The sequence below is a fragment of the Mustelus asterias genome, chromosome 8 (genome assembly GCF_964213995.1).
Source record: "Mustelus asterias chromosome 8, sMusAst1.hap1.1, whole genome shotgun sequence".
In the NCBI taxonomy this organism is placed as follows: domain Eukaryota; kingdom Metazoa; phylum Chordata; class Chondrichthyes; order Carcharhiniformes; family Triakidae; genus Mustelus; species Mustelus asterias.
Window position 1 is genome coordinate 92,971,812 of NC_135808.1, and position 15,846 is coordinate 92,987,657.

General features: G+C 45.8%; 1 protein-coding gene across 1 annotated transcript in view; it reads right to left on the reverse strand.

Annotated features, from left to right (window-relative positions):
* Positions 1-15,846, reverse strand: part of frem1b (Fras1 related extracellular matrix 1b) — a 229,439-nt gene that overhangs the window by 143,624 nt on the left and 69,969 nt on the right. The window contains exons 6-9 of the mRNA XM_078219385.1: positions 13,008-13,331; positions 10,910-11,018; positions 8,866-8,997; positions 8,143-8,487 (exon numbers count right to left, since the gene is read on the reverse strand). Of these exons, the coding sequence (XP_078075511.1) occupies positions 8,143-8,487; positions 8,866-8,997; positions 10,910-11,018; positions 13,008-13,331 (910 nt within the window). The remainder of the gene's footprint in view (positions 1-8,142; positions 8,488-8,865; positions 8,998-10,909; positions 11,019-13,007; positions 13,332-15,846) is intronic.

Genomic DNA, 15,846 nt, shown 5'->3' on the forward strand with positions numbered 1-15,846 from the left:
ACTGATACTGGTATCACCACGCTACATTCAAAGTGGGTCAACTTGTTGATCACATTTTGGGGTGCTCCAGTTTCCTCCCCCAGTCCAAAGATGTTAAGTGGATTGACCATGCTAAATTGTCCATTAGTGTCAGGGGGACTAGCTAGGGTAAATGTATGGGGCTATGGGGATAGGGCCTGGGTCGGATTGTGGTCGGTGTAGACTTGGTGCACCGAATGGCCTCCTTCTGCACTGTAGGATTCTATGATTCTATGTCCCATCAGGATGCAGACCTTTTTGTCATGCATTTTCTCTGATGCACGTTAGCGCTATGCAAGGTTGGGACTATGTTCTTTGGCAGGGAGAGGTTTGCAGAATGTGCGGGTCAGATGCCTTGAGATAATGGTGGCTCAACATCCTGATGGAGTACAGAGGAAGCAATGTGGGGATGTGGGTGTAGTGTCAGAGCGGGTGGTGTAAGGGAGAGCAGAAATTCACACAGGTAATGTGAGCACTGGGGTGGAAGTCTCAGATGCATGGAGCAATGAGGGGCAGGGCTCTGTTATGACTCCTCAGCACTCATGGTGGTGTTCTTACTCTTTCAGTGCATGATTCATCAGAATTATGGAGCCTGTTGAGTTGCCTTCCTACTGATCGGGATTGACCAGCAGCAGAGATGTGCTGCTGTACGGGGCCAGGACCAGAGACCTGCAGCTGTTCAAGAAACAGGACCACACATGGAGGAGCAACATCGGAGACAGTACCAGCCAAGAATCTTCCGAGTACTGGCCAAGAGCCTTCCGGTGTTGATGTTCCTACCTCCAGTTGACCGAGCTGCGGTGCCGGAGAAGATTGGGCCTGTTATGGGAGACAGTGGACCACCTTTGCCACATACTGCACGAGCTGACACAGCCTGGAACTAGAGGACACCCAATACCTCTGCATTGATGACTTATAGTGAGGACAAAGCAATGCTTCGCTCATCCTCAGCGATATGTCTGACTCCTGCATAACAGAGAGCTGCATGTGCCCTGCCAATGAATGGGCACGTCATGGGGTTCCTCAAAGCTGGAATGAATAGTCTCAGGCACTGCAGGTCCTTCTAAGTACGTGGCCAGCTTTTCACTTGCATCTTACACCCGAGGTGCGCTGGCAATCAGCACCGCGACAGCCCCTTGGTCTCTCCCGCTCAGGTGAAGAGATGCAAAATTGAACTGCTCGAGTCCGAATGGATGGGTGGAGAAGGGGGGTTTGGTTCTTCCATGAACAAGGTCCTGGGAAGGATCGCCTGGGGTTGGAGGGTGTGTGATGTTGCCTGCGACAGGGCTTCTTTACGCTGTCCTCAGTGTGAGAGAGACATAGCACAGCCATTCTCGCACTCCACAGGAATGAAGCACTCGCTGTGTGCGTAGGTCCACCAAGCTTGGTGGCAATAAATGGCAGGGTGGAGGCTCTGTCAACGAGCAGGGTGATTTATTATTTGTACCGATATACAGTGGTGAACTCTCTACACTTGTACCTACTTTCACCTGTGCCAACCAGGTGCCTATCACTTCTTAATCTTCTTCACTCTCCCACTATGGGGGGAATTTTACCATTTTGAGTCAAAGTGCCGAATCCGGGCGTCAAATAGATCCGCGCCTGGAACCCTCTTTCCAGCGCGTCCATACGCGTTTTGCTGGCTGCGGCCCAATCCGCGCTGTGGCCGGGGCTTAGCGCTGGCGGACTGATCGGAGCTCCGAACTGTGCATGCGCAGTTCGAAAAAAATCTGACAGTGCCCCCGGGCGCAAAACAAAAAGCAGAAAGCGGAGAGAGCGGTTCTCTGACGGCCATCCTCTGGTTGGCGGGGGTGGGGGGGGGGGGGGGGGGGGGGTGCGAGGGGAGGGGGTGTAACCGATCATCCCCTGGGGGGGGAGGGGGTGTGACGTCCCATCCTCTGGGGGCGGTGGGAGGGGAGGGGGTGTGACTGATCATCTCCTGGGGGGGGGGGGGCGGAGGAGAGGGGGTGTGATGTATCATCCTCTGGTCGGGGGGGTTCCGCTGCCTGTCTGTGGCCGATCCCTCCTGGCACCATCACTGGTACGCTACCAGCCACAGATTACTCTTCCCTGCAGGTGCGAGAGAGCGGGAGAGATGGCTGTGGCTGGTAGTGTACCAGTGATGGTGCCAGGAGGATCGGCCGCAGACAGGCAGCGGAACCCCCCCGACCAGAGGATGATACATCACACCCCCTCCCCTCCCCCCCTCCAGGGGATGATCGGTCACACGCCCTCCCCTCCCACCCCCCACCCCCCCCACCCCCGTCCCCAGGAGATGAGATGTCACACCCCCTCTCCTCCTCCCACCCCCCTCCCGCCCTGACCAGAGGATGACCTGGGTCAGAGAGCCGTTGCAGTCTCTGACCCCGCTCTTCGGAGGCTGCAGCGGCGACTTCAGACTTTTATTTTGCAGGTCGGTTACAGCGCGGACGCGGATCGGGTCAGAAGACGGTAAAGTGGGATTTGGCGGTAGAGTTGGGCGCGCGGTTCATTAAGTCGATTTAAATGCATGTAAATACATTTAAATTGTCGGGCCGCCCGGCCCACGCCCGAATCGGGTGTCAGTAAAGGCACGATCTGCTCGGATTCGGGTGCAGATCGCGTTAAAGGCCCGACGCCCAACTCTACCGTGATTTTCCACCCGGAATCAGGCCCTATGTCTTGGTGCTTCTCCAGGATCCGCAGCTGAGGGTGAGGAGGTCTGCTGCATTCTAAGCCCTGTTGCCTGAGATGACCTTGGTTGTCGTCCGCAAGTAGGCCTGGACCTTGAGGGCCCTGGCCTGCTTTGAGGCAGCACGGGTATTGCAGTGTTGCCCTCATCTGTGTATGGGCCTGGAGGTGTGTCCCTCACAGGAATGGGGGACTCTGATAGGCTGGACACCCCCAGGGGCTCCTGGTTCGAAGGCCCTGGACTGTGCACCAGACAATGAGGCTGCGGTCCTTCATGGGATAGGGTGCAGCTGGAGTGAGGTCCAGAAGCCCCGCTGTCCTCTGGTCCTGACACTCATGGATTCCCACTAGTGCCTGCACCATGCAGTCAGACATGGAGGTCATGAGCTGAGCCTTGGTGCGAACATCTCCTGCATGGAATGCACATCCTACACCCAGGTCTGCACTGCAGATGCCAACCTCACAGTGTTGGCCTCATTGCACTGAAGTGATGGCACCATCTCCTTGGACATAAGGCGGTGGGACTCCTCCAGTCAGCCTTGCAGTCTGAGGAAGGATGCCGTCATCCCCTCCTGATGCTCGCGACTCTGCCTTTGCAGCTTCAGCAGTTGTGGGGCGACCAGACCCAGGGGCATATCATCGACAAGGGGCTCAGCAGAGTCCTGGGCTCCGACATCCCTCTGAGTGCCAGTTCCCTGGGACATATGCCTCCACCTGCTGTGAGGTGCTCACCAGTGAGAGAGCTAGAAGCCTCCCTGCCTATTGGACCCACCAAGGTGTGAGTATCTGTGCGAGTGACAGCTGTGATGTCCCTTCAATGGTGGGAGATCTCCTCCTCTGAACAGCTGGAGTCTGGTGGGTCCAGGGGGCGCGTAGATGGTCCAGCCTGTCCTGCTGGTCGGCCTTCAAGAGAAGGGAGATGGCATCAGTGAATTACAGGGCATACAGAGGGAACATTGATTACTCACTTGAGAGTTGAGGAATGACAGCATATGTGTTGAGGATTCTCACATTTCTCTGCTGCTCCCACTTTACCAGCAGCGCAGGCACGCTCTTCCTCCTCCCTGGCCAAGTTGAGGGCTCACTCCTCAAAATATGTGAGGATGCTCAGCTTGGGCATGACTCCAGCTGGCTGTGCCCGCTCGCGCCCGTTGTGGGCGAGTTTATCCTGCATTGACACAGAGAGGAAGAGTGTAGGTGGGAGTGTTAACATTTAAAATGGTGATGAGGTGTGGCAGGCGTGGGGCTTGGGTATGAGCTGGAGTGTGAGGAGCGTAGCAGCTATTGGGGTATAGCGTTATTCTCGAGGTCATAAAAACTTCTGTCAATGAGGCTCAAGATTCGGTCAGAAATGATGCTGAAGCCATCGGCACAATTCACTCCCTTTTTCTCGCTGGAACCGATATTTTGCCAAATTCTGGTAAGACCGCCCCCCCAGATACTGGGAGAAATGGATCAGTTTCAGGTTGCAACCTGTAAGTAGTGGAGTGTCCCAGAGATCAGTGTTGAGGCTTCAACTATTTCCAATCTATATTAATGACTTGGATAAAGGGGCTGCCTGTATTGTAGTCAGATTTGCTGATGATGCAAAGTGAGTAGGAAAGCAAGTTGTGAGGATAATACAAAGATTCTGCAAAGGGATATTGATAGGTTAAGTGAGTGTGCCAACATTTGACAGATGGGGTATCATCTGGGAAATTGTGAGGTTGTCTACTTTGGCAGGAAGAAGAGAAAAACAGAATCTAATTTTAAAGGATCGAGACAGCAACATGCTGCGGTCAGCATGCTGAGGTACATACCTTCATACATGAATCACAAACAGTTAGCATGCAGGTACGGTGTGTAGTTAGGAAGGCAAATCGAATATTGATCTTTATTGAAAGGGCAATAAAAGTAAGGAAGTCTTGCTACAACTCTACAGGGTATTGATGATAGCGCACCTAGAATACCGTGTACCACTTTGGTCTCCCTAATTACAGAGGGATATACTTGCATTGGAAGCAGTTCAGAGAAGGTTCACCAGACTGATGCTTGGAATGAATCGTTTGTCTTCGGGAGAAAGGTTGAGCAGGCTGGGCCTCCATTCCATGGAGTTTAAAAGAATGAGAAGTGATCTTATTGAAACATATAAGATTCTGAGGGGCTTGTCAGGGTGGATGCTGAGAGGATGTTTCCTCTTGTGGGGGGAATCTTGAACCAGGGGTATGATTTACAAATAAGAGTCTCCCAGTTAGGATAGAGATGAGGAGGAATTTCTTCTGTCAGAGAGTTGTTAGGGTTTGGAATTCTCTTTCCCAGAGTGCTGTGAAGGCAAACTTCTCAAGGGTAATTAGGAATGGACAATAAATGCTGACCTAGCCAACAACACCCACATCCTGTATATGAGTTTTAAAAATTCAAGACTATGTTAGACAGATTTTTGATCTACAAGGGAGTCAAAGATTATGGGGGAAGGGAGGAAAGTAGAGTTAAGCCCAAAATCAGATTAGCCAAGATTTTATTGAATGACAAGGTAGGTGTATGGGCTGAGTGGCCTACTCCTGCTTCCATTTCTTATGATCTTATGATCTGAGGGTGTACCATCACATGACTTATGTGCACCCTCCACCAGCACAGTTGCAGATACCTCAGTGGGCACTGTAGTAGAGAAAGCTAGGTTGTGAAATGGTGAGAAGCACATCACATGTTGGCAGGAGCAGGAGACAGAGACAGGAATGAAGGGTCCTCATTGGAGGATGCAGTACACTCCCAGCTCAGCGCACTCCAAAAACCCATGTGTTGGCTCTTAAAGTCAGAATGCTGGGTCAGATTCAAACACACTTTCCTGCCTGCATGTTCATAGAAACCCTACAGTGCAGAAGGAGGCCATTCGGCCCATCGAGTCTGCACCGACCACAATCCCACCCAGGTCCTACCCCCACATATTTACCCGCTAATCCCTCTAACCTACGCATCCCAGGACTCTAAGGGGCAATTTATAACCTGGCCAATCAATCTAACCTGCACATCTTTGGACTGTGGGAGGAAACCGGAGCACCCGGAGGAAACCCACGCAGACACGAGGAGAATGTGCAAACTCCACACAGACAGTGACCCGAGCCGGGAATCGAACCCGGGACCCTGGAGCTGTGAAGCAGCAGTGCTAACCACTGTGCTACCGTGCCGCCCCGTACCGTGTTGCAATGACATATCCTACGGCTGCATGAGGGTTCCATGTTCATCTCTAAATCTGATCTGACGCCACTTTTAATGCCTCCCACCCACACCCGAACCTACTTCCCCTTGGCTGTTAACATTCTGTCCATGCAGCTTTTGCCAGAAGGAGAAATTCAGATTAAGGATTACAAAAACAAAAGAGCTGAATCACAGAATTGTTGCAGTGCAGAAGAAGGCCATTCAGCCCATCATGTCTGAGTAAGTGCCATTCCTTCTTCTCGTAACCCAGCACATTATTCCTTTTCAGATAAATGTCTAATTCGATTTTGGATGTTTGAATTGAATCTGTCTCCACCACACTCTCAGGCGGTATATTCCAGACCCTAACTACTTGCTGCATGAAAATGTTTACTCTCATGTGGTTTTTGCCAATTACTTTAAATCTGTGTCCTCTCATTCCCGATCCTTTCATGAGTGGGAACAGTTTCGCCCTATCAGCTCTGTCCAGGCCCCTCGTGATTTTGAATGTCTCCATCAAATCTCCACTCAGCCTAAGACAACATCAAAATGATATGGAATCAATGCCATTTATTCTTATTGAATTGTACCCCATGCAAAAGCATTTTTCAGCAGTAAAAGGTTAGAATTTTGATTGTTATGAACAGAATGCATAATAAACAATACTAGTATATTATGTATCAAAGAATTAGCACACAAATGAATAAGTTGTAATTCCACCTTCTTCCATCAGGAAAAAGATACAAAAGTCTGAGATCACATACCAATTGACTCAAGAACAGCTTCTTCCCTGCTGCCATCAAAACTTTGAATGGACCTATCTCATATTGAGTTGATCTTTCTCTATACCCTAGCTATGACTGTAACACTACATCCTGCACTCTCTCCTTTCCTTGTCTATGTACGGTATGCTTTGTATAGTGTGCAAGAAACAATACTTTTCACTGTATACTAATCCATGTGACAATAATAAATCAAATCAAAATTGTCTTTTAAATGATATTTTTGTTTGTTGACTACATCTTGGAATGATTTGATCAGACTTTTCCTATAGAACTTAGTTAAATTTCAAGCAGATGAGATGTTTTTATCATCAACAATTGGCAATCAGTGGTCACTGGGGACACATCTATATTTTCTTTAGATACTGAGATGAAACATCCAATGGTAATATATGTTGACAAATCATGAAATCCTGAAATAATGCGTGGATATCTGAAGCATAAACCAAAAATATCACAATAAAGTTACAATATATGAGTTTGATGATCACCATTTCCACTCTGTCGTTGTATGTTTAAGTTCTCGTTACTAATGAGGTAGATTGTAAATATAATTATGAAACAATGAGTTGCAACAAAAGACAGTGCAACATGTGCATGAAAAGAACATATGGCCACATATTTAGAAATTCAAACTAAAGATTAAATCATGAGAAATGCATCTAATCCATCTTCCTGCTGTTCTACCAGTTGTTTATGATGATGGGGCTCTCTGACAGATACTTGTCCAGTTGAACTCAGAAGTCACTTACCCCCTACAATCTCCACTTGTCCAAACACTGATCATCCTCTCAGTGAAGCAGCGCTTTCTTTACATAGCAAAAGCTTAGTACATTAGAGTACACATAACATGGGGAAGACAACACTTACTTTGGGGGCAGCACAGTGGCACAGTGGTTAGCACTGCTACCTCAAAGCATCAGGGACCCGGGTTTGATTCCTGGTTTGGGTCACTGTCTGTGTGGAGTTTGCGCATTTTCCCCATGTCTGCGTGGGTTTCCTCCCACAGTCCAAAGACGTGCAGGTTAGGTTGATTAGCCATGCTAAACTGACCCGAGTTTCAGGGGGATTAGCAGGGTAAATATGTGGGGTTATGGGAATAGAGTGGATTTGTTGTCAGTGCAGGCTCAATGTGCCGAATGGCCTCCTTCTGTACTGTAGGGATTCTATGATAAACTCCGACAGCAATGATAACACTAGAATCTACAAAACAGAAACAAGCATTTGTGTCATGGAGAAGTGAGTTTGGCAGCTAGTAGGAAGGAAAGAAATGCTCATCAGACAACAATTTCTTTTCACATATCTTTCCCAGGAATTTGAGTGAGGTGTTGGCAGATCATTCCAAGATCATGCTGCTCAAATTAAATAGTGTGGTCTTCACGCTAATAGGAGCAAACAAACAAAATACAAACTGATCATTGAGATTCTCAGAATGATATTTCTTATTTCTATTAATTTTTCATTAAGGATATTTTTTTTTTATTCCATGAGCACTTACCTGGTAGATCTGAAAGAGTTCTTTTCACAATCTCTCCAGCTCTTGGAGGAATTATAATCCTGTACAATATGTAATCATCACTAGAATCCAAATCGGAAGACAGTAGCATATGGTTTTCTATTAATATAGACTCTCCTTCCGCTAGTTCAAAAGCAAGGTTGTTAATTAAGAAGGGAGAGCTGTCATCCTTGGGTAAGATATTAATTGGAAACTTGTGTCTAGTAGCATGCTTGCCATCATAGATTCGGAATATAATATAATCCTTGGTTGTATCACTATCATCATGGTGATAGCGCACAACGCCATCCTTAATGTCCTTAATGGTGCACATGAATCCTTTGCCACCTGATGATTGCAAAAGTCAGAAACATAATTGTTACAAAATATTAATTTAGCAGACACAAATCTTATGAATATTATTCCAGTACTTCAATACATTTTTAAAATTTCTCATCGCGTTTTTAACAACTTATTATCTGCCTCAAAAACATGACTTACTTAAAAAATGTTAGCTAAAGTCAATGTTTCAGCTTGTAATTCATAGGACAAGTATTCTTTAATTCAAGGGCTTGTTCCCCCATCATCAACTCCACCCCACCACGACATGTAGTCCATGTTATCTTTAGTTGAAAAAAATTACATTGATGCAAATAACTCCCAAATGTGTTTGGATCCTGAACATTCGCCACCTGGTGATAGATCATTGTTATTTTAACGTTTTACCTCTCACTGTAAGTCGTCCATGATGCAATCCTTCCACTGCTATTAAACGTACCGCATTCACATTATCATTGTCCACTATCTGAAAATTTTCCCAAGTAATTGGTCGAGATTGACCTTCTAACAAGTCCAAACCTGCACAAGTTAGAAATATCTGAATAAGAACGCCATTAAAACAGGAGAACACCTTTCAAAACCAACAGGCTGTAACTACTAATGGATATGTAATATGCTTTCATGTTACTGAACTTGTAATCCATCGCAAGGCTAATAATTCAGACAAAAATGACCATAAGATATTTAATTGTTGTAAAAACCCAACTGCTTAATTTCTGTCCCTTAGAGACAAAAACTTGCCATTCTTACCCAGACTGGCTAGGATGTGACTAGTCCCTCAACATGGCTGACTCTTAATTGCCCCCTTAAAGCAGCTAGCAAGCCATCCAGGTTTATCACCACCTTTTCAGGACAACTGAGGATAGGAAATAAGCATCAAGCTTGTCACTGGTGACCACATTGCGAGAATGAAGAAAAGCAACAAGTGCGTTAGAAGGCCTTTTGGAGTATGCCAAGAAAAGTACCAGGGAATGTGGTAGGTATATCCAAATGGGATTAAAGCATGGCACGAAGGCAGGGAATTTGGAAGGTAGACCAACAACAAAGATGATAGGTTTAGCTATGGATAAATGGAAGGAGGCTTGAGTGGATCATAAACACCAATATGTGCTGGTTGGGCCAAATAGCCCAACTAACATATCCTATTTAATCCTATGAGGGATTTGGGGCAATGGGACTAAGCATTCTGAAGGGGATAAATGAAAGATCATAAAGGCGTGTGACAAGAAGCTGAGAACACAGCAGAGACAGTCACAAAAGGGATCAAGATAGGAGTAAAGCAGGAGGGAGGGGATAGCAATAATAGGCTTCAGTCTACAATGGCAGCTAATATGCTCTTTGGACAGAGGGGGAATTCAGGTTACACAGGCATGGCAAGATTAGAATCAATATGTCTTCGTTGTTAACAGAAGACAGGGAGGAGAAAATATGAGAGTTCAAAGGTTAATATTTGTGGGGGATTAAGCTGATCTGTGGACAGCATGGAGGTGCTTGGAGCATAGACAAACCAATGTCAAGGTTCAGTGACGGTTGTGGAGAGTAAATGAGTCCAGGACCTATCTGAGAAGAAGATCAGTGATACATTAAAGTTACAGCCTGCTAGGTTTGCAAGCACGCAGATAATTGGACTTCCAGAGCACTAATTTCTAATGGAGCAGATTTCAGAGATAAACAAATCATTGGGCATCAAAAATTGTTATATCATTCTTCGGGAATTAAGTTGCATTGCATTAACTCCTTCATTAACCAAACGTCATTCATTAAAATGAAAACTGATTGTAGCCAACTTATATTGTTAGAATAATATTTATGTACATTTCTATCTTTAAATTGAATGTTTGAAACTCCATAATACTTAAGAGAATTTTAACCCCCAATTTTATTTGCTCCTGTGTCAAAGTGGTTAGCTCTTGTTGGGAACAATGACATGGCACCAGCAGCCCACATTTGTACGGGTTTTTCATGAGCCTAGGCATTGAGCCCAGGATTCTCATCTGTTATTCGTACATGGGGTCTATAGCAAAGCTCATTGGATAAGAAACAAATGTGGTGTGAGAATAACATTTTTTTTTAAACCCAGCAAGTCGTTCGAGTCTGGAACACATTGCCTGGAATTGTGGTGGAGGTAGGTTCAATCCAGGTATTCAAGAGGGCATTGGATGATCATTTGAATAGAAACAATGCGCAGGCTTATGGGGAAAAGGCAGGAGCGTGGTACTAAATCATAATGCTCATTTGGAGGGAATCGATGGGCCAAATGGCCTTCTTCTGCACCATGACAATTATGTTCAATGACATCATCACAAAGTATTTAGAGATTTCATTATGGACTATAACTCTGCACATGAAGGTGTGTGGGTCTCAGCAGCTGAAATGTATGTTCTTCTTTAAATAAAGGGCTGATAATAATAGTTTAATCTCAAACACATACCCATATTCCAGGAAACCCTTGGTGCATTTGTCTCTGCTGTTCTGATTGAAAAGTGAACCATGATGGAAGCACTGACTTCGAAAAATGTGTCTATTGCCTTAAAATCAACCTAAGATATACCAGAAAAGACATAATATAGACCATGAAGGTTTGTTATATTGAAGAGTCTTTCGCAACATTTATGAGCAACGAGTTTTGTGCCTGCCAAGGTACAGGAGAACGGAATATATTTTTCAACCTTTTTCACCTTGTGTTAGCAGTAAGCACAAATTAGGTACTGGTAAAATTCCCAAGTCTTTATTATACATCACAATCTCCCATTTCTGGAGAGTATTTCAGAATGAGGCCTTTTTGAATTGAGCCCTTTAAAATTTTGCCACTTGTTTTCAGATAATAGAAATGTTCGATTTGAGACTGGTTTAACTCGTTCCATTTCGCACAATTACAACAGTGGGAAAGACGTGCCCATTCCACCAACCTGGGCTGGAATTTGAAACGTATGAACTATTTTAACTTTGCATGTTAATAGCATGTCCTGCAAACATTCACATGTTCAAGTAATTCTCAAATGTGTGCATTTTACAAAGAGTGTTTAAAAGTATTGGGGGTGATTCTCCCATCCCGCTGCATTGCTTTTGTAGCACAGCGGGCCGGGAGACTCTAGCGGGGCCGATTTGCAGGCTCCCCGCTGGATGCCACAGCCTCCGCTTGTCTCCCAACGCCGGATTTCCAGCGCCGTCAGATCTGCACAAGAAATTGAAGCGGAACTGCCAAATATATGCAGACCCTAATTTCCATATATTTTAAATCTCGTTAGCGGGCCCGGGACTGAGGTTTCCAGGCCCGCTAGCCTCTCCCTCCCCCTGCCAGGAGTGGTTCACTCCAGCGAGGTTTACTATAGCTCCCCACTTGCGGGGAGCCGGCAGTCCAAACCCGCTGAAGTGAAGTGGGGGGGGGGGGAATCGAGGCCCCCGAGAGGGTCGGGCACCTGGGCTCCCCGGCACTGCTCAAGCAGGAAAGTTCCAATGCCCAGCGGGCATCTTGACACTGCCCATTGGGCATTGGTCTGTGCCACGGGGGCATGGCCCAATGGGGGGCAGGGCCTCCGGGGTCGATCTGCAGGGGTGGGGTGTCCTGCTGCCACTCTACACTTTGGGCTGTGGAGTCAGGGCTGTGGGGGCGGGAGGGGGGGAGGTGGGGAGGTGTTGGGGCTGCAGTGGGGGGGGGTGCGGTCGGGGCTGCCAGTGGTGGGAGGGGGGAATCAGGTGATAATCCAGTGATCAGGGCCCCGAGGGGGGTACAGGTGGGGTCAAAGCTATCCTGAGCATGTTTGGAGGGCCAGCGATTGGGCCGTGGAGGGAGTTGGGGGGTCGCACGGCTGGCCCAATGATCGGCCTGGGATCGGGAGGCCGGCAGCCAGGGGCCACTTCGCATGCATCGATCTAGGCACTGACCAATTGGCGCATGCGCAGTGGCCCGCTCAGCGCTATGTTGCCGGCCTTTCCAGCGGGACTGGCCCTACCCACTGGTTTCTGGAGTGAATCCCAGTAGGGCACTCTGCAGTGCACAGAATGTGGGAGATTCATTTTGAAACACCCGCTGAAAAAACCAGCGGGATTTACTCCAGTTTTTACGTGAATCTGACACTTTTTTTGGGAGAATCGCATTATTTTCAGTATATCAGTGCATAAATAATTTTGGTTGTATATTTTAAATAAATTAAGAAACATAAATGAAAGATTGCAAAAGTGGGAGAGATGAGACAACTTGTAAGAGGCAGTGATCAGATGGTATCAAGGATTGATATTTTTAAGGTCATTAGATTGTAGAAAGGAGGAAAGATTGAGAGTGTTTAGGAATTCCTGAGTTTCACGATCCTGGGAAAGAATGAATGAGAATATCTGACTTGTTTCCAACATGTGCAAGTGTGATTTCCTGCGCACTTCTGGCAATGTCATAGCATTGGAACAGAAGCAACTCTGAAGAAATTCCTAGCGTGGCGAGAGTGCAGGAAGAAGGATGAAAACAGGGTGGCTTATGGATGAAGAAGAGGGGAAATTCCGTACTTAGAATCTGGATTCAAATTGAACCAACATACCTCATAATTCCTTCTTTCAGTGTGGCTAACGTTCGGAGGTTGATATGCTATCATCATTTCATGTAGGTCCTGCCAGCTGAATGATGTGATGGATTTGGTGTGGTCATCCAGGTGGGTTAAGTACCCTTCAATAGGAGGTTTGGTGATGTTGAAAACCAGTCTGTCCTTCGGTGTTTCGTCATCCTGTGCATCAACAGCTGCAGTGCTCAGTGATGTCAGGATGAATTGATCAACCTCCAGGATATACATTGACATGAAGGCAGCCTTGGGTTGCTGATTTGGAATCGCACCTTTAATGTTAACTTGAATCCAAGCATTTTCTACCTATCAAAGAAGATATTGTTTCTTCACTGTTTGCATTACAAAAAGCAAACTATCAATCCCCAACCTCAGAGTTGTACTAAACATGATTACAAGTTATAAACCTTCAACAACAAAAAACATTACAACAAGATCCCCATTATTAATCTCCATTGACAAAGGGGTCATCTGGACTCGAAACGTCAGCTCTTTTCTCTCCTTAGCTGCTAGACCAGCTAAGATTTTCCAGCATTTTCTCTTTTGGTTTCAGATTCCAGCATCCGCATTAATTTGCTTTTATCCCCATTATCAAGCTTTCCTCCTTCCACGCTCACTCCAGGTTAACATTGCCTAATGTTCCAATGACAATGAAAAAGTACTCCACAAAATGTATTGTGAGATATGCAAGCTAGACTAATAAGGTCTCAGATGTGTGCTGCCAGCTCATATCAATGTTGACAGCAGTGCAGACAGTTTAAATAGCCTCAGTATACCCAGGCTTTGCGGGGAAAACTTCAACAAGGGTACCTTATTCTGGTTGCTATTTTGTGACTGTGATTAGAATTATGCATGCATGGAATTTGGGCCAAAAGGAGTATTATTCAGTTATAATGCCTTACAGGTCTGGATCTTCCATTCATAGCTGTCTATCCTGCCAGTGAAATTACGATCACTGAGGCTGGAAAATGGGTGGAACTGCTGTTCAGCCTGAAGCTGCTTGCTTTGCAATGCATCTGAGTTTACACTCTTGGCATTGTGAGTGCCCACTCAGAAAAAGGGTGAGGACATTATTGTAATATTGATCTGGTGATACTTCTATCGTGCATACAATTTCCCAATGTTGTTCTCAAAAGAAATGAATTAATTGTGGTTAGCTAATTTAACTTATTTATGGCTGTTCTGAGGCTTTCATGTCCTTCTGCTGTTGTCTAGATTCTCATGAGCCTTTGTGGCAGTGATTCCATTTTTTTCTATTCCACATGATTACTGACATCAAAGGTTTTCTTAGTGGGGATCCTTCTAACTGAGTTATTTGGAAGAAGAGGTGTAATGGACGGATGCCCAACAAGTGTTCTGTGCTCACATTGCTGGTAGCCTCACATGTATATAGAAAGCTGACTAGATTGCATTTTGGCAAATGATTACTGCATTCAATTCCCAGAGGAAACACCCCAGGTCATAACAGTGGTAGCATAATGGTAATGTTATTGGACTAGTAAGTCAGAGGACTGGATTATTGCTTCAAAGCTCACCCTGACAGCTAGGGGTTTGAATTAAGTTAATTAAAATAAGTTTGAAACTTAGAAAGATGTTTGTTTCAGCAATGGTGGCCAGTAAACTACAAGAATGCGGTAAAACCTCATATGCTTCCCTACACAGAAGGTAATTCAGTGCCATCACATGGCCTGTCCTGCATCTGACTCCAGACTCATAGCAAAGTGATTGATGTTGAACTACCATCCAGTTATATTAAACAGAAAAGTCAAATAAAAATACGACATGACAGGCAACCTGATGTCGGATACAGTAATGGCACATCCAACACAGTCGATCCTGCAAAGTCCTCCTAAGCTAACATTTGGGACTTGTGCCAAAATTGGGAAAACTGTCCCATAGACTAGTCAAGCATAGCCTGACACAGTCATATTCAAAGGATCATGCCTTGTTATCCCTGGGTATGTGCTGTCAGATGGTCCAGAGGTGTCATCACATAGGTATTCAGTTGGGATGCAGTGACAATGGGAGTCCTCAACATTGACCTGGACTCCATGAATTCTCAATGGTAAGGAAACTTCCCTCTGATTACCACATACCCCCCTTTCCCAACTGATGAATCAATATTGCTCCACAGTGAACACCATATGGAAGAAACACCAACCATAGCAAGGGCACAAAATGTACGCTGGCTGAGGGAGTCCAATATCCATCACTAATAGAGGCTCAGTAGTATCACTGCTCATCCAATAGCTGAGTGCTGAAGGACCTATCTGCCAGACTGAGATTGTGAAAGGTGGTGAGGAAGCCTACAATAGGGAAAAGAATCTACTTAACTTCACCCTCACTAATCTACCCATTGCAGATTCATCTGTCCACAGCAATATTGAAGCATGCAGAAATGAAGATCTATTTTAACACTGAGAATATCCTCCTTCCTGTTGTATGGCGCTACCACCATGCTAAATGGGATAGATTCAGTTCAGATCTAGCAGCTCAAAAGTGGACAATGAGATGCTCTGGGCCATCAGCAGCAATAGAATTGTACTGTGCAACAACCTGTAGCCTCATGGCTCAACATATCCACTCTGCCATTACCATCAAGCCAAGACACCAACCTTGGTTCAATGAAAAGCGTAGAAGAGTGTGCCAGACGCAGGGCCTTACATAACTAAAATTGGGGTATTAACCTAGTGAAGTTACAACATTGGACTACAAATAGGCTAAACAGCAAAGCAGCATGCTAAGACATTACACAACCAATGGGTCAAGTCAAATCTCTGCAATCCAATGGCGATAGACAATTAAATTACAGTGAGAAGAG